This window comes from Saccopteryx bilineata, chromosome 5 (genome assembly GCF_036850765.1).
Source record: "Saccopteryx bilineata isolate mSacBil1 chromosome 5, mSacBil1_pri_phased_curated, whole genome shotgun sequence".
NCBI classification, from domain to species: domain Eukaryota; kingdom Metazoa; phylum Chordata; class Mammalia; order Chiroptera; family Emballonuridae; genus Saccopteryx; species Saccopteryx bilineata.
Window position 1 is genome coordinate 207,529,097 of NC_089494.1, and position 27,670 is coordinate 207,556,766.

Here is a 27,670-nt window from a genome sequence, read left to right on the forward strand (position 1 = left end):
TCCCTTCCTGTCTGTCTGTCTCTATCTGTCCCTCTGTCTCTGTCACAAAAAAGAAAAAAGAATAACCTTTATAAAAGTTGAGCAGACAATTCATTATACCATTTTACAAACTGTTTTTCTTGATTACCAGCCACAGAATATTCTGCTGGGAAAGACCCCTATACTCTGAATCTGTAGGTCAGTTTCTTGAACACGGAATTTGAGCGTTAGGAGACTGAAGCATGGCTCTCCTAGCCAAGAAATTCACTTTCCTCTACAGCACAGAATGTACTGAAGGTATCTTGGGCACAATTCCTGATTTATCTTTAAGACTTCAACATATTACAAGACATCATACCCTGAAGCCACCACCTCCTGCCACATTCCTCGTATCACATCAGAGTTGATCCGATGTGTTCCTGTCTGTTCCTATGCCTCTCGCCAGTCTCCGCATGTCTAATTTTAGACATTGAGTCTTTCTGGCCCAAGGCCACAGTTGATTGTGTGTTCTGTACAGTGAGTGCCTTGAACAGTGAAAAAGTTCAGAAATGCCACCACCACTCAGGGACCACTGGATGGACATTAAGGGACAGATACGAAAGGCTAGGTGAACACACTGATTATATTTTCTTCCTCCAATTTATCCATTGAAACAAAGGCCAATACTGATGAAATGATCTAAATGTTCAAGAAAAGAAATTATGGAGATTTATAAAATATTTTAAAATTATATGTTGCTAAAGAATATTAAAAGTGCAAATCAAAACCACAATGAGATACTAATTCATAATCATTAGGGTGGTTATATTAAGGAAAAAAAAGTAATTAAGTGTTGGCAAGATGTAGAGAAACTGAACCCTCATACATTGTGGTGGGAATGTTAAGATGTTATAGCTACTGTGGAAAACAGTCTGGCAGCTGCTCAAAGTGTTCCACATAGAGTCACCATATAGCCCAGCAATTCTGCTCCTAAGTACATACCAAGAGAATTGAAAATATATGTTCACACAAAAACTTGTACATGAAAGTTCATAGCAGCACTACTCACTCATAAGAGCCAAAAAGTAGGAACAACCCAAGTGTCCATAAACTGATGGGTGGATAAACAAAATGTGGTATAACCATACAATGGAGTATTATCCTGCTATAAAAAAGAATAAAGTACTAATAAATGCTGCAACACAGGTGAAGCTTAAAAATGTTATCATAAATGAAAGAAGCCAAACAAAAGGACCAATGTTGCTGATTCCATTCAGATGAAATGTCTGGAATGTCTAGAACAGGCAAATCCATAGAGACAGAACACAGGTGGGATGGCCAGGAGATGCAGGGAAGAAGGAATTGCAACTGACTGCAAAAAGCTAAAGGATTTTGTTGGGGGGAGGTTGATGAAAATGCTCTGTAATGAGATAGTGTGAAACTATGCATAACACGGTGAATCTAAAATAACCACTGAACTGTGCACTTTAAAATGGTAATTTTTATATGTGAGTTATATCTCAATTAAAAATCACACAATACAGCCTGACCGGGCAGTGGCGCAGTGGATAGAGCGTCGGACTGGGATGCGGAAGACCCAGGTTTGAGACCCCGAGGTTGCCAGCTTGAGCGAGGGGTTACTCGGTCTGCTGAAGGCCCGCGGTCAAGGTATGTATGAGAAGGCAATCAATGAACAACTAAGGTGTTGCAATGCGCAATGAAAAAACTAACGATTGATGCTTCTCATCTCTCCGTTCCTGTCTGTCTGTCCCTGTCTATCCCTCTCTTTGACTTTCTCTCTGTCTCTGTAAAAATAAATAAATAAAAATGAAAATAAAATAAAAATCACACAATACAGGCAAGAGAATACATGATTGTTCTATAGACAAGGGATCAGAATATTAAATTCAAAAGTGGATAAAATTTTATGAATTCAAAATATTTTAAAAGCAGCACCTCAAATCAGTAAACAAATAGTAGTGATATGACAGCTAATAATGTGGGGGGAAAATTAAGTGAGATACCAAGCTCATATTTTCCATAAAAATATGTTATAGAATATTTAAAGATTCAACTGCAAAAAAATAAAGGCGCTATCATAAAAAAATAGTGAATGTGAGAAAATGGTCCTTATATAGTAATTTAGTGAAAAACATACAACCAAACACTGCAACGTCATCTTATTTGGAAAAATACATGTTTTCAGAATATTTAATGACCTAGAGAGCCATTTGTAGCACAGTATTAACTTCAAAAGGTAAAAAATATATGTACTGTATGAACCCATTTTGTAAATTAAATACACACACCCAAACATTCACACACGTAAAATTGCCGAGAACACTATACACCAACAGCTTGAGTCTTTCTCTCTAAGTAGAGAGACTGTAGATGCTTTTTACTCTCCTGTTTTGACTTAATTTTAATTTTTTCAACTCTCCATAATTAACATGTATCATACGTATAAAATGAAAAGATGAAAGCTACTTGAAAAAATAGATTTATCCATTCTGTCTGCTCTCATTTGCATTATGAACCCACACAGATGCCTTAAGTTATGTTATATTAAGAGTTTCCAGTCCAATGACCATGCTTCCCATTCCCAACATTACCTGGAAGATATCCACTAGCATCATAGCTGACAGCAGCATGGTGATCATTTCAAAATGTCCTGTCTTCATTTTTCTCTTCTAAATTAAAGTGAAGAAATACCAATTTAGTAGACTTTTAAAAAGAGGCTTAGGGAAGATACACAACATATATTTTCATTCTGGGTGAAAGTGGGTATCATGATGCTCAGAAAGCGATTATCAATAAATTCCAATGGATGGAGGGCCTGGATCTTGCCTACTGGTCTACCACCCCCATTCAGATGAGGAAACAAAAACTCAGAAAAGTTCAGGAAATGGCATTAGATTGAGTCTATCCATTTCCATCCTCCGCCACATAGACTGTCTCTCCCACCACAGCCACTGGTGCTCATATTTTCTTGCTATCATTGTATTTCCTCTCTGTACACATAGGAAATTAACACCAACTAAAATGAAACAAAAACAAAAACATTTCAAAATTGGTTTCTCAACTCCCAGTTTCTAAGAATCCTCCAGGAGTTAGGGCCCAGTACTTCATCCACTCTTTTATCTTCTTTGCAAACCAAATCATACCCATCTGGGCAGGATGAAGGAGAGGATGAAGCCAGTAGGGATACGAGGCAGAAGGCTATCCAAGGGGACCTCCTTCCCTCAGACATTCACATTCAAGAGAAGCCCAAGGATAAGACCAGTGTGTTGCCTAACTTTCTGAAGGCAGGATGAGAATAAGCAGGAACTGGGTATGCGGCAATTCTAATAAGATTATACAACTTTGCTGGCTCTAACTGCTGACTGATTGCCCAATATTCTCCCAATGTTTATGAGACTGAAAGGGGTAAGTAGGAGGACAAGAGGCCATAAGGCTGAAGCTGTCTCAGAGTCATTAAATAATTCAAGTAACGGTGTTCTACAATTCTCTCCACATACAAACAATTGACATACTGGAACTGAACTAAAATCTCTATTTTATCATATCAACACAATATTCAGGCATCTGAATATGAGAATAAAAGCACAGAGGGAAGAAGGCAGTCTTCCCTTTGGCCCTAGGTTCCCACCTTTATTTAGGAGCTGTTTGTTTTGCTAAAGATATTACAATATAATACCAAAAATGACACTTTTGTTTTAAACTTCCCTATCCAAAAAAGATTTGGCCTATAAGACTCGGCAAGCAACTGTCCCAAGGCAGTAAGTGCCAAGAAATCTCAGATAACAGGGTTTTTCTCGTTTGTTTTCTTTTTTAATTCTTCACTTCTGTAGTCTGAGTGTAAGTAAATAAAAATGTTTACCTGGCTTTTCTGCATTTAAATGATGCTAGGTCTCAAACTGTTTCCCCACTCTCTCAGTTGTGGTGAGCGTGTCTCCAGAATGGGAGCCTGTTGACAGTGAGAGCTGAGAAGGGAATGCTTTTCTTTTTATAAACACCCCAGCAGTAGCTGGCAGTGGCACATTACCCCATTTGTGTTCTGCTATTTATATCTGGCCCCCACACTGGCCCTTGGAATCACGGCTGTTAACACATGAAATCTCCAAGAGGCTTGTAAAGCCACAGCAATTCCCTCTAACCACACGGCATATTCAGTTCTGAGCCCTCAGTTCTGGGTTTCTCAGAGTGATCACTTCCCATTCCTAACCCTTTGACTCTGAGATGTTGAACTAAAGCAAGACTTTACCTTAGCTAGACGGTTCACATAACTAAGGGGACTTGCTGTGTTAATTGCTGGCAATGATGACAGTATCGCCATCACTCAACCAGCTTACTATATTTCAGGTGCTGTGTCTGATGCTGGGATACACAAGCAAGTAAAGTACATTGAAAATCTAATAAAATATATGAATATACATATTTAACCAGAATACATGTCAAGAATCTTAAGTATAGACAAAGCCTAGTGACAACACTAAGAAGGGAAGGATTTGGTAATACCTGTCACTATAACTCTCATCTGAGTGAGGTACACACAGTTAATATATTGACTGCGAAGCTGAAGAACATTCAAGAGTTCACCGATGGGATAAAAAAAACTGGGAGTGTTCTAGGAAATTCATGCAAATGTACATCAAAATATATTAACTGAATGTATTAGATAGTAGCACTATTCATAATAGCCAAAAACTGTAAACTGTACAAATGCCTATCAATAAAAGAAAGGGTAAATTGTGGTATATTTATATAATTTATACAAAATGGATTTTGTATAGCATTAAAAATAAATAGACTCCAACCACATATAACAAATGAGAATAAATCTCACAAACTGTATTATGACCAAAAGAGATACACACCTGCATATACTGCATAACTTATTTTACATAGAGTACAAAATCAGGCAAAACACATCTATAGCGTTAGATGTCAAACAGTGGTTATCCCGGGCGGGAGGTAGTAACTGGAAGAGATGGGGCACAAGGAGAGCACCTGGGATGCTGCGTAGTTCTGGGTGTTGATTACGTTGCTATTCAGTTTGTGAAAATTCAACAACCTATATAATTATGTATATTTTTCTGTGTTTTTATGAGCACATACATATATATATATATATATATGAGCACATACATATATATATATATATGAGCACATACATATATATATTTATTTACTGGTCAAAGGAAAGCAACAAAAGACGACAGAAATGTGAAATCTGCACCAAATAAAAGGAAAACCCTCCCAGTTTCTGTAGGATGATGTGGCAGCATGTGCACATGCGCAGATGATGACGTAACACCGTGTATACAGCGGAGCAGCCCACAGCCATGCCAATTGAGATGTGGACGGTACCTAGGAAAGTTCAATGTGTTCTGTGGCTCGCTAAATTCAAATCCGTGACCAAAGTGCAACGTGAATATCGGCGCGTTTATAATGAAGCGCCACCACATAGGAATAACATTACTCGGTGGGATAAGCAGCTGAAGGAAACCGGCAGTTTGGTGGAGAAACCCTGTTCTGGTAGGCCATCAGTCAGTGACGAGTCTGTACCTGTAGAGGCTATACGGGATAGCTACCTAAGGAGCCCTAAAATATCTGTGTGTGAGCCCACATCAAACTGCACTGAATAGTATGACACTGGGAGAGCTTTCCTTTTATTTGGTGCAGATTTCACATTTCTATCGTCTTTTGTTGCTTTCCTGTGACCGGTCAAAAGTGCACCATGACTTTACGGACACACTGTATATACTGTTCACAAAAAATAGGGGATATTCCAAAATGAATATGAAGCAATAAAAAAAGAGAAGCATTTTCTTTTTTTTTATTAAACAAGAACATCAGAAAAGCAAACGACAAGTCAAAGTAAGTTGTTCGATTATGCAAATAAGATGCAAAACTAACTTTTTGATCATTGGTGAAAGTGCACTATACAAAAGGCTGGAAGTACCAGAGTATCTGCATGGTCCCTAATCCCCTCATTTTTGTGAGCAGTGTATTATTCAATGAGACTGAATTTTAAACTATCATGAAATGCGTCCACTTTTACAAAACTTATCTCATCTCTCCTCTTCAGACTCTTCAAAACCTCTAACCTCTTCCCACCTTACTAGTAAGCAATTTAATATCAAATACACTAAATATGCTCCTAGAAATAGTATCATTTTTAAAAAAATGCAGTTTGGTTAGGAAGAAAAAAGAATGTTTGTACATGTTTTCAGGCCTATGCTTATGCTGACCTGCTTTTTTTAAAATTAAATTTATTGGGGTGACATTGGTTATTAGGATCATGTAAGTTTTAAGTGTACATTTCTATGATACATCATCTGTATATTGCATTGTGTGCTCATCACTCAAAGTCAAACCATCCTCTGTCACCATATATTTGGACTCCTTTACCCCCCTCCCCCTTCCCTCTGGAAACCACCATATTACCCTCTAACTTTCCTTTTTAAGTTCCAGGCAAGTGGGCCTATAGAAAATGTGATAGTGGGGTTTTCCTGCCTTTGGTCTTCTCAAACCTATCAGATTCATTTATATATAACACAAAAGACTGAGTCCACCAAAAAGAACATAAACACTGCATGATGTTCAAGGTATTTTTCCTTGTTTATTCCCAATACTGTATGCCTTTGCTCCACTCCTGTTTTCTTCCAGTTTTGTCTTTCTATTTTTTTCTTTTTATGTAAGAGTAGGGGAGATAGACAGATTCTCACATGCACCCCAACCGGGATCCACCTGATGACCCCTACTCTGGGGCAAATGCTCTGCCCATCTGGGTCCCAAGCTGGCAATAGAGCTATTTTTAGCACCTGAGGTGGAAGCTCCACAGAGCCATCCTCAGTGCCTGGGGCCAATGCGCTTGAATCCATCCAGCCATTGCTGCAGGAGAGGAAGAGAGAGAAAGAGAAGGGGGAAGGGGAGGGGAAGAGAAGCAGATGGTCGCTTCTCCTGTGTGCCCTGACTGGGAATTGAACCAGGGTATCCACAGGCTGGGCTGATGCTCTACTACTGAGCCAACCAGCCAGCCCCCCCCATTTTATTCTAATTTTTAAAAAGCTTTTCCGCCTGACCTGTGGTGGCACAATGGATAAAGCGTCAATTTGGAATATTGAGGTCACTGGTTCAATACCTCAGGCTTGCCTGGTTCAAGGCACATACAGGAAGCAACTACTGCAAGGTGATGCTTCCCGCTTGCCCCCCCTTCACCTTTCTCTCTCCTTCTCTCTCTCTCTCTCTATCTATCCTTTCTCTAAAATAAAAAATAAAAATCTTAAAAAAATAAACAGTTTTTCCATTGCCCTGGCCAGAGAGCTCGGTTGGTTAGAGTGTCGTCCTGAACCACGGATTGCCAGTTCAATCCCTGGTCAGGGCACATACAGGAGCAGATTAATGTTCTTGTCTCTCTCTCTCTCTCCCTTACTCTCTCTAAAATCAGTGAAATAAACATTTTAAAAAAGTTTTTCCATTGATTTTAGAGAGAGAGAGAGAGAGAGAGAGAGAGGGGAAGGGAGGGAGAGAGTGATTTGCTTCATTTAGTTGTGCTCTCATTGATTGCTCCCTCCTAAGTACCCTGCCCAGGGACCGAACCTGCCACCTCGGTGTGCTGGGATGATACTCTATCCACTGAGTCATCTGGTCAGGGTCTGTTAACTGCCAGGATCTTGGTATCATTCATCCAACAAATTTTTGAGCCCTCACAATGTTCCTAGCTTTGTTTTAAGTATTAGGGGGTATAACAATGAACAAAATAAACATCTTGCCCTTTTCAAATTTATATTCTCATAAATATAGGAGACAGTCAAATAACTAAAATAAATAAGTTATATAAATATATTAAAATATAATAAGTACTCATTTTTTATTTTAAAAAAAGTAGAACAATGGAGATTAGGAGTACATAGAGAGTTTGCAATTTAAATTGGATGGTTAGGGAGGACTCACAGCAAAGGTGACATTTGAGCAAAGACTTGAAGGAAATGGGGGAGATCAGCTATGAAGACTGTGGTGGAAGAGTGGTCAGGCAGAGGGAATTCAAGCAGTCCAGTATAGCTGGAACAGAAGACTAGTAGGTCAGGGAAGAGTAGAGTTGGAGGTAAAGTCAGGGAGGTAAGCAGGGTGTTAGGAAGATCGTGTCTTTGTAGGCCACTGTAAGAATGTTAGAGTTTACTAGAAGGGGAACAAATCACAAGGTTTGAGCAGAGGTATGGCAGGAGATGACTACTTTTTAAAGAGAATCATCCTGGCTGTTATACTGAGAATAATCTGTAAGGTAAAAGCAGGAAGACCAGTTTATAGGTTATTATAATAATACTAGCAGATATCATGGTGGATCAAACGAGGATGGTAGCGGTAAAAGTGGTGAGGGGTGAGAGCGTGTGTTGTCATTTTGTTAGAAACAGGCCATCTTTATTTGAGCTTGTTAAAAATACTAGTTTTGAGGCCGTGGCTGGTTGGCTCAGCGGTAGAGCGTCGGCCTGGCGTGCGGGGGACCCGGGTTCGATTCCCGGCCAGGGCACATAGGAGAAACACCCATTTGCTTCTCCACCCCCCTCCTTCCTCTCTGTCTCTCTCTTCCCTTCCCGCAGCCAAGGCTCCATTGGAGCAAAGATAGCCCGGGCACTGGGGATGGCTCCTTGGCCTCTGCCCCAGGCGCTGGAGTGGCTCTGGTCGAGGCAGAGCGACGCCCCGGAGGGGCAGAGCATCGCCCCCTGGTGGGCAGAGCGTGGCCCCTGGTGGGCGTGCCAGGTGGATCCCGGTCGGGCGCATGCGGGAGTCTGTCTGACTGTCTCTCCCCATTTCCAGCTTCAGAAAAATACAAAAAAAAAAAATACTAGTTTTGAAGATTAAATTAAGCATATTTTCAGATATGATAAGGAAAAATATTTGTGGGTTCTAAAAAGCTATTATATTTTTTAAAATGTGATGTTATTAAAAAGGAAATGGAAATGGCCTGTAGTGATACTAATTTCCTACATGATAAAAATGTTTGAACTTAAATTCAGAATATATATTTAAGACTCAAGCAGTAGGATACACTGACAGATTGGATGTGGGCTGCAAGAGAAAGAGAGGGGTAAAGGATAATTCCAAAATTTTTAGCTTGAATAAGTGGAAGGATAAAGAGGTCAATAACTAAAATAGAAAAAAAACTACATGATAAATATCCTGGAAATAAAGTAAGAAAACATTTTCAAGAGAAAGGAAAGATCAAAAGTGTCAAATGCTTCTCAGGTCAAAACCGATCAGGACTGAGAAGTGATCAGTGGATTTAGCTATGTGGAGGCCACTGACAGCCTTGGAAAGAGTAATTTTAATGGATACTGAGCGTGAAAGCCTGGTTGAAATGGCGTAAGAAAGAATGAAAAGAAAAGGAATTGGGAAAAGCCAAATACTCAACTCTTCTGGAAGTTTTGCTGTAAAGGAGAGAAAAAAATGAGACAATGGCTCGATGGAAAGGTTGGAGAGAAGATAAAGAAGAGGATCCAAGCCTGACCAGGCAGTGGCGCAGTGGATAGAGCATTGGACTGGGATGCGGAAGACCCAGGTTCGAGATCCCGAGGTCACCAGCTTGAGCGCGGGCTCATCTGGTTTGAGCAAAGCTCACCAGCTTGGACCCAACAAGGTCGCTGGCTCGAGCAGGGGGTTACTCAATCTGCTGAAGGCCCACGGTCAAGGCACATATGAGAAAGCAATCAATGAACAACTAAGGTGTCGCAAGGAAAAACTAAAGATTGATGCTTCTCATCTCTCTCCATTTCTGTCTGTCTGTCCCTATCTCTCTCTCTCTCTCTGACTCTCTCTCTGTTTCTGAAAAAAAAAAAGAGGGCCCTGGCCGGTTGGCTCAGTGGTAGAGCATCAGCCTGGCGTGCAGAAGTCCCGGCCAGGGCACATAGGAGAAGCGCCCATCTGCTTCTCCACCCCTCCCCCTCTCCTTCCTCTCTGTCTCTTTTTCCCTCCTGCAGCCGAGGCTCCATTGGAGTAGGGATGGCCCGGGCGCTGGGGATGGCTCCTTGGCCTCTGCCCCAGGTGCTAGAGTGGCTCTGGTCGCAGCAGAGCAACATCCAGGAGGGGCAGAGCATCGCCCCCTGGTGGGCGTGCCGGGTGGATCCTGGTCGGGCGCATGTGGGAGTCTGTCTGACTGTCTCTCCCCGTTTCCAGCTTCAGAAAAGTACAAAAAAAAAAAAAAAAAAGAGGATCTAAGAGAAAAAATTGTAAAGATAAAAAATAGCATGTTTAAATAATGATTCAGTAGAGAAGGTAAAAATTGGTAGTATGGAAGAGGGAGGAGAGAGTTGATAATATAGAAGAAAGGAGGGAGAAATACTGGATCGAAGTCCTTGAGTAGACAAAAGGGGGCGGGACCTGGCATACAAGTCAATGAGGTGGCCTTAGATGAGAGCAGGAGGCAGGGAAGGACAGTATACTGACATGCTGGAAAGTAGTGATTATGATGCTGAGGATGCTTTCCAATTGTTTCAATTTTCTTAAAAAACAATCATAACAAAAGATGATGGTTGAACTGGTAAAGATTTGATAAGACTGGAGAAGATATAAAATAGTCATCAAGAAAAATAGAAGAGTAAATGAAGTATGATTGCTGGACTGCGTGAGGGCCCACCGGAAGTCAGAATGACAGCACTGTGTTTTTCTCCAGCTACCGTCCATGTGTAGAGGTGGCAGAGGCAAAATTGAGTTGAACCAACACTGTAGCTTTTTCAAGCAAGGGAAAGATTGATTTTAATGATTGGTGTGGGCAAAAGATTGGAACTGACATTTCACCAAGGAAAATGTATGAATGACAAACAAGCAGAAGAGATGTTCAACATCACTAGGCATCAGTAAATGTAATTAAAACCATGATATATTCACCACTAGAATGGCTATAATTAAAAATATTGACAACATCAAATGCTGATGAGGATGACCATGAAGCAATTCTCATGCACTGCTAGTGGAAATGCGAAACAGTACAGCTACTTTTAAAAAACAATTAGCAGTTTTTATTAAGTTAAACATATATTAATATATACAATAAGACCCAGTAATACTACTCCTAGATATTTACCCAAGAAAAAGTAAAGCATATGTTCGCATGGACTTGTACTCAAATGCTCATAACAGCAATATTCATAATAGTCAGAAGATAGAAACAACCCAAATTTCCATCAACTGGTCAATGAAAAACACATAGAATTCTACCTAGCAATAAAAAGAAACAAACTTCCTTCTTTAGATTAGTAGTTCAGTAACTTACTATAGTCATTGTTGCATTAATTCTATGAATATACTAAAAACTAAACTACTCACTTGTACATTTTAAATGGGTGGATTGTATGGTATCTGAATTACATATCAATGCTGTTTTTAAAAAAGGAATGAACTACTGATACATAACATCACAGATGAATCTCAAAAACATTATGCTAAAAAGTCAGTCACAACCAGCTACATACTGTAGGGCAGTGGTAGTCAACCTGGTCCCTATCGCCCCCTAGTGGGCGTTCCAGCTTTCATGGTGGGTGGTAGCGGAGCAACCAAAGTATAATATAAATAAAAAGACAGATTTAACTATAGTAAGTTGTTTTATAAAGATTTATTCTTTCCAGTCTACCTGAATCATTACCAGCTAGAAGCAGCGATCATTGGGACTTGGACATGAGCTGCAAAGTATAGAATGGTGACAACAATTCCAGTGCCATGCGGACTTTTCCTGTGGGGAACTTTCCTGGACTCCTGCTCCCTGTGACAGCTCCTAACAGACTGAACTGTGGTTGGGTTGCATTTTTCAGGGATTTGGCATGGTGATGGGGCCAACTTGGACTTGGTGAACATGTTAAGGACACTACTCTTTTAGGGATTCTTGCTGTATTGGCCAAGAGTTTGCTTAAAGGCTTTTAATCACTGTAAAAAAAAAAAATAGAGGACTGGATGAAGAAGATGGGGCACATATACACCATGGTATACTATTCAGCTAGGAGAAATGATGACATCGGATCACTTGCAGCGGAATGGTGGAGTCTTGGTAGCATTGTGTGGGGTGAAATGGGCGAATCAGAAAAAAACAGGAACTGCAGGATTCCATACATTGGTGGGACATAGAAGCGAGACTAAGAGGCATGGACAGGAGTGTGGTGGTTACGGGGGGTGGGGGGAGGGAAGGAGGGAGACGGGGAGGGGGAGGGTACAGAGAGAACTGGATGGAGGGTGGCGGAGGACGATCTCTCTTCGGGTGATGGGTATGCAACAGAACTAAATGACAAGATAACCTGGAAATGTTTTCTTTGAATGTATGTACCCTGATTTATTGATGTCACCCCATTAAAATAAAAATTTATTTAAAAAAAAGATTTATTCTGCCAAACTTAGCGAAAATCCAACATAAAGTACTTGGTAAGTAATTATTATTATATGCTTTAACTTGCTGTGACTCTGCTTTATAAATTTTATAAAGTAAAGTTACTTCCGTACTTTATAAATCATCATTACTGTGGAACTGGTGGGCGGTTAGAAAATTTAACTACTAACAGAGATACTACAAAAGTGGGCTGTAGGTATAAAAAGGTTGACTACCCCTGCTGTAGGGTAACATTTAAATGATATTTTAGACAAGGCAAAACTGTAGTGACAGAAAGCAGATCAGTGATTGCCAGGGCCTTGGGCTGAGGGAGGAGATGACCATAAAGAACATGAAAATTTGATGAAATATTTTATATAATGATTGCATGGTAGTTATATGATGACAGACATTTGCCAAAAGTTACAGAATTATACATTTAAAATAGATGAATTTTATGTATATGTTATATCCAAATACATCTGATTTTTTTAAATGATAAAAAAAGAATCTGGTTCACATACTCCTTGGACTGTCTCTGTGTGCCCTCAGAGATATTTGTGTCTCGATTTAGACCACCACTGTAAAGCATCTGAAATGTTGTGATGGCCCATGGGAGAGGCTGAAAGATCCAAAGGAGCTTAGAGTTGTGATAAGGTAATGTAAGGTACATATATAGTGTATTGTAGAGACTGGAGGCTAAGTTAAGATATTACAGCAGTGACTATAAATTATCCTCATCCAAATACCAAGGAGGATCAGACACTCACTGAAGGCCAGTGACCACTAGAGGTCAGCACCAGAACATGACACCTCTATCCAAAGGCACAGCAGATTGGTGGGTCTTCGGGAGGGCAGGAGAGAAAAAGGAAGAAAAGAATTTTGAATTTAAATGTTTACTTTAAAAAGACCTGTTTAGGCACTGGCCGGTTGGCTCAGCTGTAGAGCGTAGGCCCCGCGTGCAGGAGTCCCGGGTTCGATTCCCTGCCAGGGCACACAGGAGAGGCGCCCATCTGCTTCTCCATCCCTCCCCCTCTCCTTCCTCTCTGTCTCTCTCTTCCCCTCCCGCAGCGAGGCTCCATTGGAGCAAAGATGGCCCGGGCGCTGGGGATGGCTCTGTGGCCTCTGCCTCAGGGGCTAGAATGGCTCTGGACGCAACAGAGTGACCCCCCAGAGGGGCAAAGCATCGCCCCCTGGTGGGCATGCCGGGTGGATCCCGGTCGGACGCATGCGGGAGTCTGTCTGACTGCCTCCCCGTTTCCAGCTTCGGAAAAATGAAAAAAAAAAAAAAAAAAAAAGACTGTTTAAACTCCTAAGTGACTAAATTTTAATTGGAAAGATTGTTTCTACCATAAGTGGGCATGATAGTTTGTGAATTAAGTTGATTTCCAATACAGAGAAATACAGTTTCCTTTTTGTATGTGGTTCTTCATCCACACTGTGATATTCTGCTGTTGGGGAAAACTGTAGTCTGTTTCCTGCTAGCTTTAACTGTTAGTCTTTTCTCTAGAAATGCTGAAATTTAATTACTGGTTCAGTAACTTAGTACTTTCTACAGATTTGGGGGCTCAATTGGTAAATTCCCCCAGTCACAGCCTCCCAGCATTGGGTATTCTACAAGTGCTCTCTCTAACCCCTGAACATGGGGTTGCCTGCATTGGGTATTCTAAAGAACAATTTCTATGTCCTCTCACCTTATTAGATGGTCTTCCCCTAAACCCTAGGTAAGCTTCCTTGGCCTTGCTGAACATCTTATAGGTCATAGCTGGCTTGTGCCCGGTTACCCTCATTAGGGCCCAAAGCAAAACCTAGGAATGTATATCACTACCTTGATTTTATAGAACACTGGAGCGGAATCTATGTCTATTGCCAGCTATTTCTGCCATTTTGCTACCCCAACTTATTGCTTGGGTGGTCCTACATTAGATACGGTGCTTTTCTAAGAGATCTCAAAAATAGCCCTGGGAGCCTGACCAGGCAGTGGTGCAGTGGATAGAGCGTCGGACTGGGATGCGGAGGACCCAGGTTCAAGACCCCGAGGTTGCCAGCTTGAGTGCGAGCTCATCTGGTTTGAGCAAAGCTCACCAGCTTGGACCCAAGGTCACTGGCTTGAGCAAGGGGTTACTCGGTCTGCTGAAGGCCTGGAGTCAAGGCACATATGATAAGGTAATCAATGAACAACTAAGGTGTTTCAAGGTAAAACTGATCATTGATGCTTCTCATTTCTCTCCATCCTTATCTATCCCTGTCTCTGACTCTCTGTCTCTGTAAAAAAAATAAAAATAAAAATAGCCCTGGGAGAGGCAAGAAAATAATTTCCACTGCTCTAAGATTTCCTGAAACCTACTGGGTTGTTTCTAAACTGCTACATCAACATTTTCCAGGGTTCAGTTCAGAGGAGCCAGGATATAGGAGTCTAATCTTTTCCCCTTATCCTTTTCTTTCAGTTCTGGGATCAATTCTTCTACTCACAAGTCCAGTTAGGGGTACTTACTATATGCTAGTTCCTTCTCCTCTATCCTATGAACCAATATGTTTTGGCATTATCTAACTTTTCCTGCCCTTGGACTTAATCTCAGTGGTGATCAGCATACAGACAAAATAGACTTCATTAGAGGGAATGAAAAGCATATCTACTTAGTATTTTCAAAAGAATTCAGAATGTTATCCTTATAACATTCAGTACATAATTATAATATAATATATATATATTTGTGAACAGGTCTCTGTTGGTAGATGTTTAAGTTACTAGGCGTAACTAAGTTAGTTAAGTTATTCTCAACTTCTTTTCCTACTGCAGTGACACACACACATTTTTAACAAGGACGATAGGTCTCTATGGCAATGGTTTCAAAATGTATATGTGCATTTGAGGAGTGGGTTATATTAAAGTGTGGGAGGTATGTCTTTTTTCCAAAGACACTCATTCAGAAATTTCACGTATGTCACTCATATGTTAACATATCTTCACATCTCCTGGAATGTCTAGAATGTTTTTCATACTATAGGCACTTCATAAGGAAAGAGAGGGATGGAGAGAGGGAAGAAAGAAACTAAGTAGCCTTACTAAGCAGATTTCCAGGAAAAACATTAACAGCAGGAACAGTATCAGCATAAGGGCAAATAATTATTAGTTCAGGGGTCGGGGACCATTTTGGCTGAGACAGCCATGAATGCCACATATTTTAAAATGTAATTCTATGAGAGCCATAGAATGACCCGTGTACATTACGCATTATCCAATAAAAATTTGGTGTTGTCCCAGAGGACAGCTGTGATTGGCTCCAGCCACCCGCAACTGTGAACATGAGCGGTAGGAAATGAATGGATTGTAATACATGAGGATGTTTTATATTTTTAACCTTATTATTTTTTTTATTAAAGATTTGTCTGCAAGCCAGATGCAGCCATCAAAAGAGCCACATCTGGCTCCCAAGCCATAGGTTCCCAACCCCTGAGTTAGTTGGTGTGTTCACTTCCTTGAGAAGAAGCTTTATTCATAAGGACTTTCCAGTGAAAGTGATAAGGTGTCCTATTTTGGGTCACTGTAACTTTTCGTTTTGGCTTCACTTAACAACACTAGATGAACTGACTTCAAATTATATACCCTATGACTTAGTAGCCTTGTACTATTAGACCCTGTTACACAGACACACTCAGCCAGAAGTTCACATACAACACTGTGTGCCAGACCATAGTATTCTATGTCAATCTTTTATTATTTATAAATTAACTTAATCACCATTGTGACAGGAGCACCTGCAGGTGGGACAATTTAAGTTATCCAGTGACTATTTTCCTGTGTGCTGGACGGAAGCTGAAGCCAAGTGAATTGTAACTGTTTCCGGGTAACCATTATGGGCTTACAAATCTCTTTTGCAGCCCTAGATTTCACCTCAGAAATTTTCTACTACATTGAAATCTATAGTCAGTCTTAATGTTATTTAAATCATATAACTTGGTTGGTGCTCAAGAAATCTAGACCAAGACCCTGAAGTTAGCAATTCTCTCTTTTGTGAAGCAAAGCTCTAGAGTCCAACCCACATACATTCACCACAGAAATAAAGTAACTGAGACTACAATTTTTAAAAACTATCTAGAGAAACATTTTATTGAGCACTCAAAATGCTGTAGGACAGTGATTTTCAACCTTTTTCATCTCATGGCACACATAAACTGATTACTAAAATATATTGTTTTCTGATCTGACAAAAAATTAGGTACAGTTTTGATTCATTCACACAGGACAGCTATTGCTGTGTTGGCTGCTATCATGTTTTTTTTGTTTTTTGTTTTGACAGAGAGTCAGAGAGAGGGACAAATAGGAAGGGAGAGAGATGAGAAGCATCAATTCTTCATTGCAGCCCCTTAGTTGTTCATTGATTGCTTTCTCATATGAGCCTTGATGGGGGTGGGGGGGGCTACAGCAGAGCAAGTGACCCCTTGCTCAAGCCAGCAACCTTCGGTTTCAAGCCAGCAACCTTTGGGCTCAAGCCAGCAACCATGGGGTCATGTCTATGATCCTATGCTTAAGCCCATGCTCAAGCTGAATGAGCCTGTGCTCAAGCTGGTGACATTGGGGCTTCGAACCTGGGTCCTCCACATCCCAGTTCGATGCTCTATCCACTGCACCACCACCTGGTCAGTCTCATTTTTTTTTTATTTGACAAGCTAATGGAAAAGAAGTCAGTGACCCTGACTAAAGAGTCAGGTATTGTATATTTTAAAAATGCTTGCGGCACACTGGTTGAGAATTGCTGCTGTAAACAGACATCATTGAACCAAGTATGAATGACCCATGGTAATTGTTGAAGATCTGCTTTCTCATATACTAATCACTTATTTTGGACAAAAAATCACCACTGAGGAAAAGCAATAAGAGCATGTGACAGTTCTCCCTTGCACTCTGTTCTTTCAGAAAGAAACTTCCAAACCATGCAAAGCAAGATTTTGGGACAATGACTATAAATGAAACTTCTGACTGAGAACAATGTTGACACTAAGGAAGGTAGAAAACCAAGAACTGAAATATGGCATTACTAAAATTAGAAGTTCCCTTGTGCTCATGAAGTACTTCAGAAAAGGTATAAATAATCTAGGAAGATACTGAAACGATATTATCTAGAAAAAGCAGATGCAAGAATAAAGCACACAGAAGTCAACATCAGAATTATCCAGGCAAGGGTCCATTCTCGGGTAACTGATTATACAGGTCACTCCAGAGATTAGATTTTGTGAGACTCTCTGTATTCATATGGTTCTGCAAAAATACTCATTCATTCATTCACTCAAATATTTGCTCAAAAAATACTTGAGTTGTCCACTATGTACCAGACCATAAAGTTCAATGTCAATGCTCTGATATTCACAAATTTATTTCGTCACCATTGTGAAGGGAACACTTGCAAATGGGAGGCAATGACTTAATTATTGGAGAGTCTTTTCTGAGGTACTGGGTGGAAACTAAAACCAAGTAAATGTGGTATCTCTCTATTTCATTCTTGCTTCTAAACAGGGTAACCCGAACCTTAACTGAACACAAGTTTTATACAAACACGTAACTCACAAATATTTATTGAGTGTTGTGTGTTCAGTCAGATGAGAGACATTAAAAACTTTAAGACAGGCCCTGGCCAGTTGGCTTAGTGGTAGAGCATCAGCCTGGCATACAGAGTCCTAGGTTTGATTCCCAGTCAGGGCATACAGGAGAAGTGACCACCTGCTTCATCCCCCCCCCAATCTCTAGCTCTCTCTCTTCCCCTCCTGCAGCCATGGCTCAAACGGTTTGAGCACAATTGGTCTTGGGCACTGAGTATGGCTACATGGCCTCACCTCTGGTGCTGGAATGGCTCGGTTGAAGAGCAATGGAGCAGCAACCCAGACAGGCAAAGCATCGCCTGGTAGGGGGCTTGATGGGTAGATCCTGGTCGGAGCGCATGCAGGAGTCTATCTCTGTCTCCCCGCCTCTCACTTAATAATAGTTATAATAAAAAATTTAAGACAGAGTCCTTAGCCTCAACATACTGTCTGGTGATGATAACAAATTTAAAATGAGGAAGTTTGAGAATCATGATATTGCTAGGAAAGAAAAGAGAAGTCTTTATAAAAAGCAAATTCTTTCTTACAATTATAATTTGGCCCTAGACAGTTTGCTCAGTGGTAGAGTGTGGGTCCAGCATGTGGATGTCTCAGGTTTGATTCCTGGTCAGGGAACACAGAAGAAGCAACCATCTGCTTCTCTACCCCATCTCTCTCTCTCTCTCCCTCTCTCTCTCTCTCTCTCTCTCTCTCCTTCTCCCACAGCCATGGCTCAATTGGTTTGAGTGCCTTGGCCCGAGCGCTGAGGATGGCTCTGAGGAGCCTCCACATCTGGTGCTAAAAATAGCTCGGTTGAGAGCATGGCCCCAGATGAGCATAGCACTGGCCCCAGATGGAAGTTTCCAGGTGGATCCCAGCCGGAGCACATGCAGGAGCCTATCTTCCTCTTTTCAATTGGGGGGGGGGATATATATATAAAATTCACTTTTCCTCCAAAGAATATTGGCTTAAAACTATTTCTCGAGTGACGTCACGGAAATGGCGCCGTGAGCAGCGCGTCCGACAGCTCTCCCCTAAATCACAACAAATTTATCAACTAGAAACAGAAAAATTTATCCTCGGAGCATTCCGGAGTTCCACACAAACTGATAGCAAAAGGACTGTTATCACTTGAATCTGAGAGACGAGGGTGTGGAGGAATCTACCACAGGGACGTTCTTTCAAACCGCGAGGAAGTGCGCCTGTGGTGAGTCAGCCCATACTTGGGAGCCAAGAGCCGCCGCCGCGAGCCGCTGCGAGCGGCCGCGCGCGCCCGGTCCGGTTGAGCACCGCTGACGTTCCCAGCGGCCCGCAACCTGCGAGTGGGGGTCGCCGGCCACCGGTGCCCGGAGCGCCCCATTCGTGCGCGTGCCTTGGGCATTCCACGCGCCCAGGGCGCCCTGCTGGCCCGCACACCCAGGGGGCTCCATTATCCTGCGCCTGGTGCGGTCCAGCCGCCAGCGGCAGGGCGAGCGAGAGAGGCTTGGGAGATTCTCTCCGTGGGCGGGGCACCTCACCCAGCCATTCAAGCTAACAATCAAGCGTTGGGGGAGGGGCGCGCGCAGGCAGCCTAAAATACCTTCGGAAGCACAGCTGCGACCCAATCACTGAAATTAGCTTAACCCATGAAATCTGTGCACCCTCGGTTCTAATTGATAAGATCTCTCTCAGTTCAGCGACCCAAGACAAGAGGCGTGATATTTTTTAGTGCCTCTCGCTAAAGGGGCGGGGGCAACTTCTGATTGATAGAGCCTCCATATTCAGGGATAAACGCTAACAAGAAGGACTTGGCAGATAATAAGATCTATACTACACTAGTCGCAAGCAGAGACTAGTGCCTCTTCTTCCCTGCAAAAACAGGCTACAAAGTGTGGAAAGCCTGGGTTGAGAAGTCCAACTAAATGATAGGCGCTGAACAGTCACCTTGACAACAATTGACTCCCACCCCCGCCTGATTACACTGGAGGCCCTGACTCTCAGAGCCTTTCCCAAAGCCTTGCACTGAGTGGGGATAGAGTGGGGATTTCCCAGCTCTTTGAGCCTCTTACTCCCCAGGCAGAAGCAGTTGCAGCCTTATAGCTGGATCACCAGGCTGCTAATTCAGAAAGGGGGGACTAGGAGAGAGAATCCAGGAAAGCAAACTCTCTCATCATTGGACCCTGCAAACGCCAACAAGCCTTGACTACCAGCAAGACTAAAGCCAATTATATGACATTGCCATAGAATCCCATCAATTGCAAATCCCTACCTAAGTGTGACACAGGGGCAGAGCCTGGGGTACAGAGTCACTGACCAGGAAGAGGGAGAGAAAAGAAAAAGGAAGAAGTTAACCTCTCAAAATCAAGAAAAATCCACAGACTTTACAACTTGATCCACTAATTTTTTTGTTGTTGTTGTTTGTTTCTTCTATCTTATTGCCTTTATTTCCTCCACCTCGGTCCTTCTATTCTCTGCCCATCTTATGCTTCCCCTTTCTTGAACTACACTACCCATGAGTGTTGCATTTTATTTCTCTTATTCATCCTCACCCTCCTTTAAGGTTATACTCCAAAACACTTAACTCTCACTCTCTCCTCTTTTGTTTTTTTTTGTCTTGCTTTATTTTGTTTTTTTCTCTTCCTATTTTATTTCTTCCTTCGTTTTTCTCTTTTTCTTATTTTTTCCTTTCTATTTGTTTTTTCTTTTCTCATTTTACTTTCCTCCCATATAATCCTCAATCACGAACAAATTAGTTAATTTGGGATTCAAGGCTTTTTTTTGGCTTTATTTCTCTTTTTTGCTTTTTTTTTTTTTTTTTTCTTGTTTGTTTATTTTTGTGGCATTTTGGGTCCTCCCAACCCAAGGTCTCCATTGTATTTAGTCTTCGCTCCACTTAATGCAACAGATTTTTACTTATTATTTTTATTTTTTCTTCTTTATTATTCTTTTTTGGTCCTTTTTTCTGGTTCCCTCTTATCCCTCTCATTATATCTCTTAGTTGACCATCACTTACAAGCAAATCATCTTATGCTTGTCTAAGATTTTCTTCCCCCTTTTTTTTTTTTTTTTGCATTTAGTAGGTCCCTACTCCCTTTTTTTTGCCCCTTGAACTCTTCACCCCAAATCAGGCCCTCCATTATAGGCACGATATTTCCCTGAGGAGGGGAGAGGAGAGAAAGAGAAGAGAGAAAAAAGGGGGAAATAGTAAATTATTACTGTTTTTTTTTGTGGGGTGTTTTACCTTTTTTTTATTTTTTTTTATTTTTTTTTTATTTTTATTTTTTTTTATTTTTTATTTTTTATTTTTTTTTTACTTTTTACTCTTTATTAATTCTAATTAGTGCTATCAACAAGATCACCCTCAGATGCCAATAAGAAAGAAGAAATCGAATATTATGGATACAAAAGAAAGAGAGGTAACACAAATAGATGTGGAAAAATCTATGGAGAAAAGACTTAACATATTGGAAGCCTTGGAGCTAAATGACAGAGAATTTAAAATAGAAATCTTAAAAATACTCAGAGATATACAAGAAAACACAGAAAGGCAATATAGGGAGATCAGAAAACAACTCAATGAACACAAAGAATATATTACCAAGGAAATTGAAACTATAAAAACAAATCAAACAGAAATGAAAAACTCAATTCACGAGCTGAAAAACGAGGTAACAAGCTTAGCTAACAGAACAGCCCAGATTGAAGATAGGATTAGTGAAATAGAAGACAAACAACTTGAGGCACAACAGAGAGAAGAAGAAAGAGACTCAAAAATAATAAAAAATGAGAAAGCCCTACAGGAATTGTCTGACTCCATCAGAAAGAATAATGTAAGAATAATAGGTATATCAGAGGGAGAAGAGAAAGAAAATGGAATGGAGAATATACTCAAACAAATAATAGATGAGAACTTCCCAAGCCTGTGGAAAGAACTAAAGCCTCAAATTCAAGAAGCAAACAGAACACCGAGTTTTCTTAACCCCAACAAACCCACTCCAAGGCACATCATAATAAAGATGACACAAACCAATGACAAAGAAAAAATTCTCAAGGCAGCCAGGGAAAAGAAGAGTACAACATATAAAGGAAGGCCTATTAGATTATCATCAGATTTCTCAGCAGAAACTCTACAAGCTAGAAGAGAGTGGACCCCAATATTTAAAGCCCCAAAAGAGAGGAACTTTCAGCCAAGAATACTATACCCATCAAAGCTATCCTTCAAGTATGAAGGAGATATAAAAACATTCACAAATACAGAAAAGATGAGAGAATTTATCAACAGAAAGCCCCCACTCCAGGAAATACTAAAGGGGGTTTTCCAACCAGATTCAAAGAACAAAAGAAAACAACTCTACAAGTAACAACTCCACCAAGAACACAATAAAACCAAACTTAAACTGTGACAACAAAGGAAAAAAAGGGGGGAGAGGATGAAGATTAACAGTAGCAAAGGACGATGAAGTGCAGAAATACTTATAAGATAGGGTACTACAATGAATATGGTAGGTACCCTTTTCATTACTTAATGGTAACCACCCTTGAAAAAAACACCACAAAAACACTTGACTTAAAAAAGGTAGCAACAGAGGAAAGAAGTATGGAACACAAACAAACAAAAACAAATGATAGAAAAACAAAAGAGAAGAATCAAACTAGATACAAAACTAACAGAAAGCAATTTATAAAATGGCAGTAGGGAACCCACAAGTGTCAATAATTACACTAAATGTAAATGGATTAAACTTACCAATAAAAAGACATAGAGTAGCAGAATGGATTAAAAAAGAAAATCCAACTATATGCTGCCTACAAGAAACACATCTAAGCAACAAGGATAAAAACAAATTCAAAGTGAAAGGCTGGAAAACAATACTCCAAGCAAACAACACCCAAAAAAAGGCAGGTGTAGCAATTCTCATATCTAATAATGCTGACTACAAGACAGAAAAAGTACTCAGAGACAAAAATGGTCATTTCATAATGATTAAGGGGAAGTTGAATCAAGAAGACATAACAATCCTTAATATATACGCACCAAACCAAGGAGCACCAAAATATATAAGACAGCTACTTATTGACCTTAAAACAAAAACTAACAAAAATACAATCATACTTGGAGACCTCAATACACCGCTGACGGCTCTAGATCGGTCATCCAAACAGAGAATCAACAAAGACATAGTGGCCTTAAACAAAATACTAGAACACCTGGATATGATAGACATCTACAGGACACTTCATCCCAAAGCGACAGAGTATACATTTTTCTCTAGTGTACATGGAACATTCTCAAGAATTGACCATATGTTGGGCCACAAAGACAATATCAGTAAAATTTAGAAAAATTGAAATTGTACCAAGCATATTTTCTGATCATAAAGCCTTGAAACTAGAATTCAACTGCAAAAAAGAGGAAAAAAATCCCACAAAAATGTGGAAACTAAACAACATACTTCTAAAAAATGAATGGGTCAAAGAAGAAATAAGCGCAGAGATCAAAAGATATATACAGACAAATGAAAATGACAATACGACATATCAGAATCTTTGGGATGCAGCAAAAGCAGTAATAAGAGGAAAGCTCATATCACTTCAGGCCTATATGAACAAACAAGAGAGAGCCGAAGTAAACCACTTAACTTCACACCTTAAGGAACTAGAAAAAGAAGAACAAAGACAACCCAAAACCAGCCGAAGAAAGGAGATAATAAAAATCAGAGCAGAAATAAATGAAATAGAGAACAGAAAAACTATAGAAAAAATCAATAAAACAAGGAGCTGGTTCTTTGAAAAGATCAACAAAATTGACAAACCCTTGGCAAGACTCACCAAGGAAAAAAGGCACAGGACTCAAATAAATAAAATCCAAAATGAAAGAGGAGAGATCACCACAGACATCATAGATATACAAAGAATTATTGTAGAATACTATGAAAAATTATATGCCACCAAATACAACAATCTAGAAGAAATGGATAAATTCCTAGAACAATACAACCTTCCTAGACTGAGTCATGAAGAAGCAGAAAGCCTAAACAGACCAATCAGCAGGGAGGAAATAGAAGAAAAAACTATTAAAAACCTCCCCAAAAATAAAAGTCCAGGCCCAGACGGTTATACTAGTGAATTCTATCAAACATTCAAAGAAGACTTGGTTCCTATTCTACTCAAAGTCTTCCAAAAAATTGAAGAAGAAGCAATACTTCCAAACACATTCTATGAGGCCAACATAACCCTTATACCAAAACCTGGCAAGGATGGCACAAAGAAAGAAAACTACAGACCAATATCTCTAATGAATACAGATGCTAAAATACTAAACAAAATACTGGCAAACCGAATACAACAACATATTAAAAAAATAATACATCATGATCAAGTGGGATTCATCCCAGAATCTCAAGGATGGTTCAACATACGCAAAACGGTTAACGTAATACACCATATCAACAAAACAAAGAACAAAAACCACATGATCTTATCAATAGATGCAGAAAAGGCTTTCGATAAAATACAACACAATTTTATGTTTAAGACTCTCAACAAAATGGGTATAGAAGGAAAATATCTCAACATGATAAAGGCCATATATGATAAACCATCAGCCAACATCCTATTAAACGGCATAAAACTGAGGACTTTCTACCTTAAATCAGGAACAAGACAGGGTTGTCCACTCTCTCCACTCTTATTCAACGTGGTGCTAGAAGTTCTGGCCAGAGCAATCAGACAAGACAAAGAAATAAAAGGCATCCATATCGGAAAAGAAGAAGTAAAGCTATCACTTTTTGCTGATGATATGATCCTATACATCGAAAACCCGAAGGACTCCACAAAAAGATTATTAGAAACAATAAACCAATACAGTAAGGTCGCAGGATACAAAATTAACATACAAAAGTCCATAGCCTTTCTATATGCCAACAATGAAATATTAGAAAACGAACTCAAAAAAATAATCCCCTTCACGATTGCAACAAAAAAAATAAAATACCTAGGAATAAACATAACAAAGAACGTAAAGGACCTATATAATGAAAATTACAAAGCATTGTTAAGGGAAATCGAAAAAGATACAATGAGATGGAAAAATATTCCTTGTTCTTGGATAGGAAGAATAAATATAATCAAAATGGCCATATTACCCAAAGCAATATACAAATTTAATGCAATTCGCATCAAAATCCCTATGAGATTTTTTAAAGAAATGGAACAAAAAATCATCAGATTTATATGGAACTATAAAAAAACCCGAATAGCCAAAACAATCCTAAGGAAAAAGAATGAAGCTGGGGGCATTACAATACCTGACTTTAAACTATATTATAGGGCCACGATAATCAAAACAGCATGGTATTGGCAGAAAAATAGACACTCAGACCAATGGAACAGAATAGAAAGCCCAGAAATAAAACCACATATATATGGTCAAATAATCTTTGATAAAGGGGCCAACAACACACAATGGAGAAAAGAAAGCCTCTTCAACAAATGGTGTTGGGAAAACTGGAAAGCCACATGCAAAAGAATGAAACTCGACTACAGCCTGTCCCCGTGGACTAAAATTAATTCAAAATGGATCAAAGACCTAAATATAAGACCTGAAACAATAAAGTACATAGAAGAAGACATAGGTACTAAAATCATGGACCTGGGTTTTAAAGAACATTTTATGAACTTGACTCCAATGGCAAGAGAAGTGAAGGCAAAGATAAATGAATGGGACTACATCAGAATTAAAAGTTTTTGCTCAGCAAGAGAAACTGATATCAAAATAAACAGACAGCCAACTATATGGGAACTGATATTTTCAAACGACAGCTCAGATAAGGGCCTAATATCCAAAATTTACAAAGAACTCATAAAACTCAACAACAAACAAACAAACAATCCAATAAAAAAATGGGAAGAGGACATGAACAGACACTTCTCCCAGGAAGAGATACAAATGGCCAACAGATATATGAAAAGATGCTCAGCTTCATTAGTTATTAGAGAAATGCAAATCAAAACTACAATGAGATACCACCTCACTCCTGTTAGATTAGCTATTATCAACAAGACGGGTAATAGCAAATGTTGGAGAGGCTGTGGAGAAAAAGGAACCCTCATTCACTGTTGGTGGGACTGTAAAGTAGTACAACCATTATGGAGGAAAGTATGGTGGTTGCTCAAAAAACTGCAAATAGAACTACCTTATGACCCAGCAATCCCTCTACTGGGTATATACCCCAAAACCTCAGAAACATTGATACGTGAAGACACATGTAGCCCCATGTTCATTGCAGCACTGTTCACAGTGGCCAAGACATGGAAACAACCAAAAAGCCCTTCAATAGAAGACTGGATAAAGAAGATGTGGCACATATACACTATGGAATACTACTCAGCCATAAGAAATGATGACATCAGATCATTTACAGCAAAATGGTGGGATCTTGATAACATTATAAGAAGTGAAATAAGTAAATCAGAAAAAAACAAGAACTACATGATTCCATACATTGGTGGAACATAAAAATGAGACTAAGAGACATGGACAAGAGTGTGGTGGTTACCAAGGGTGGGGGGGAGGGAGGACATGGGAGGGAGGGAGGGAGAGAGTTAAGGGGAGGGGGAGGGGCACAGAGAACTAGATAGAGGGTGACGGAGGATAATCTGACTTTGGGCGAGGGGTTTGCAACATAATTTAATGACAAAATAACCTAGACATGTTTTCTTTGAATATATGTACCCTGATTTATTAATGTCATCCCATTACCATTAATAAAAATTTATTATAAAACAAAAAAAAAACTATTTCTCCTTACAAATACATCAATTTCAAAGTTATCTATTTATCTAAGACCTCTTGAAGTTAATTTTTTTAATTAAAAAATTTTATACAAGTAATTCTTATGCATAGTTCAAGCATCAAATATTTCAGAGGGCTTATAAAAATAAACAATAATAAGCAACAATCCTTGCTCCATTTGTTCCCAGAAATCACTTTTAACTATTTTAAGTTATTTGGCTTGTATACTAGTAATATTTACTTATACTACTACTGTACTACTAGTATATCTACTTGATAACAAATCTGACTTTTCTACTATTATAAACATTTTACTCACATTATACTAAATCCCTCTTCCTCCCTTTATTGATAATTGTAATGGTATTTTTAGTATCTTTAAAAAGCATCAGCTTTCAACATTCTCTTTCTGGTACTCATTCTGTAATAGGAGGACATTAGCTACTCTCATCCCTCCTTTCATCTCGTTTCTGCCTTCTACTTTCCAACATCTGTCAGTTCTTCAATGTACATTGCTAAAATTTAATAGCATTTTTTTTTCTGTTCTACAGCTATAATAATATCTTCCATGCTTTGGTTATAGGTCTATTCTAAAATAAAAAATAAAAAATATTGTTTTTATATTGCAACCATGTAAATATTCTTTAGTAAAAAGCCTAGAAACACAATAGAATTTTATTTCCAACTCCGCTGTTCCAATGTCATGATCACTATCACATTCAAATTAAAGCATTCTTATGTTACAATCAAATGCATAACCCTTCCTAGGGGAATATACTCCACTAATCACTTGAAAGCATGTCCTACTTTGGTCTGCTTTATTTTTGCAGCATTACAATATTTTATTTTTTCCTTGAGTTTCTGAATGCCTTTGTTGTTGTTAGGAGAAAAAAATGTTTGTCTCCATCATATCCCTAATGTATTTCTATTTCTATTGCTTGGAATCCATTTTGTGGTTGATCTTAAAGCCTAGTTTTAATCTGGACCAACTGCTTTCCAGACTAACAATT

At 39.5% G+C, this 27,670-nt stretch overlaps 1 protein-coding gene across 7 annotated transcripts in view; it reads right to left on the reverse strand.

The window, feature by feature from the left end:
* The window catches only part of ART3 (ADP-ribosyltransferase 3 (inactive)), a 159,585-nt gene that overhangs the window by 25,576 nt on the left and 106,339 nt on the right, over positions 1 to 27,670 (reverse strand). For 4 of the 7 annotated variants that reach the window (XM_066233726.1, XM_066233725.1, XM_066233720.1 and 1 more), the window contains exons 1-2: positions 3,839 to 3,933; positions 2,571 to 2,648 (exon numbers count right to left, since the gene is read on the reverse strand). In XM_066233726.1, coding sequence (XP_066089823.1) covers positions 2,571 to 2,648; positions 3,839 to 3,853 — 93 coding nt within the window. In that variant the 5' untranslated portion in view covers positions 3,854 to 3,933. Of the gene's footprint in view, positions 1 to 2,570; positions 2,649 to 3,122; positions 3,269 to 3,838; positions 3,934 to 27,670 lie in introns of those variants that run through there. The other 3 variants (XM_066233722.1, XM_066233723.1, XM_066233721.1) reach the window with 2 other exon arrangements.